At 66.8% G+C, this 1,197-nt stretch overlaps 1 protein-coding gene across 1 annotated transcript in view; it reads left to right on the top strand.

Annotated features, from left to right (window-relative positions):
- The first annotated feature begins 6 nt into the window (after positions 1-6).
- The window catches only part of NAGLU (N-acetyl-alpha-glucosaminidase), a 7,520-nt gene continuing 6,329 nt past the window's right edge, over positions 7-1,197 (top strand). Inside the window, exons 1-2 of the mRNA XM_008048829.1 lie at positions 7-124; positions 902-1,049. Of these exons, the coding sequence (XP_008047020.1) occupies positions 987-1,049 (63 nt within the window). The 5' untranslated portion in view covers positions 7-124; positions 902-986. The remainder of the gene's footprint in view (positions 125-901; positions 1,050-1,197) is intronic.

Here is a 1,197-nt window from a genome sequence, read left to right as displayed (position 1 = left end):
CGGGGCTGCACCGCTACCTGCGCGACTTCTGCGGCTGCCACGTGGCCTGGTCGGGCTCCCAGCTGCGCCTGCCGCGGCCGCTGCCCGCCGTGCCGGAGGAGCTGACCGAGGCCACACCCAACAGGTACCGTCCGGCCCGGGCGCCGCCCCTGCCCGAGCCCCGCCCCCTCGCTGGGCCTGCGGGCCCGACACCCCGAGGCCCTAGAAAGGGGCGCCCGCCTTCGGGTCCGCGACGCCGCCTCGCACAGCGTATTTGAGCCGGTCATTTAGCCTCTCAGGACCGCAGCTGGCCCACCCGGCAGGTGGGAATAAGACCCGTACCTGCAGTGTTGTGAGGATTTGCACCAGGGTGGGCATGGAATTTGGGGTGCATGATTAGTGATCAGTACGTGTTATTCCCTGCCTTCCCCACCCTCCTTGAGGATGCTAAGAAATGACCCCACCCTCTCACAGGCCCCTGTTCCAGTGCCTGCCACACCATGTGTAGTGGTGGCTTCACCAGTCTGTCCCCCTTTTAGACTGTGGTCAGGACCTCCCCTTCCAGGACTGGGACGGCCTTACCCTGTGGCGCACTGTGCACAGAGCAGGGACTCTGGAGGGTGGAACGGAGAGACAGCATGTCACACACATACCTTCCAGGCCAGAGGGCCCAGAGGGTCCCGGGGGGCAGGCGGGCAGGCGCCCCAGAAGCTCAGGTGCTCAGTCCCAGCCCCAGCCGCACCCGGGGTGGATCCGCAGGGAAGCAGAGGGGCCATGTCTGGAGCCCGTGCCCCAACTGGTGGAGGGGCAGTTGCTCCAGGGCCGGGCCTCCTCCCCCAGCTCCTCCGGGGCCAAGGATCCCCTCCTCCTCCACCCGCCTCCGCCCGCCGGAGACGCACCCCAGCTCACGCCGTGCCCACAGGTACCGCTATTACCAGAACGTGTGCACGCAGAGCTACTCGTTCGTGTGGTGGGACTGGGCCCGCTGGGAGCGCGAGATCGACTGGATGGCGCTGAACGGCATCAACCTGGCGCTGGCCTGGAGCGGGCAGGAGGCCATCTGGCAGCGGGTGCGTGTCCCCGCCCCTTCACACCCTCCTGCCCGCTGCAGAGGCCGTCCCACTTGTCTCTGCCAACTGTAATACCGTGCCCAGGCGGGTGTAGTTGTTTTTCTTTTTTGAGTCGGAGTCTCACTCTGTCGCCCAGACTGGAGTGCAG

This window comes from Carlito syrichta, unplaced genomic scaffold (genome assembly GCF_000164805.1).
Source record: "Carlito syrichta isolate Samal-C Ts95f unplaced genomic scaffold, Tarsius_syrichta-2.0.1 Scaffold126806, whole genome shotgun sequence".
Lineage (NCBI taxonomy): Eukaryota > Metazoa > Chordata > Mammalia > Primates > Tarsiidae > Carlito > Carlito syrichta.
Note: the sequence above shows the minus strand (reverse complement) of the source record. Positions and strands in the feature narration are given on the sequence as shown.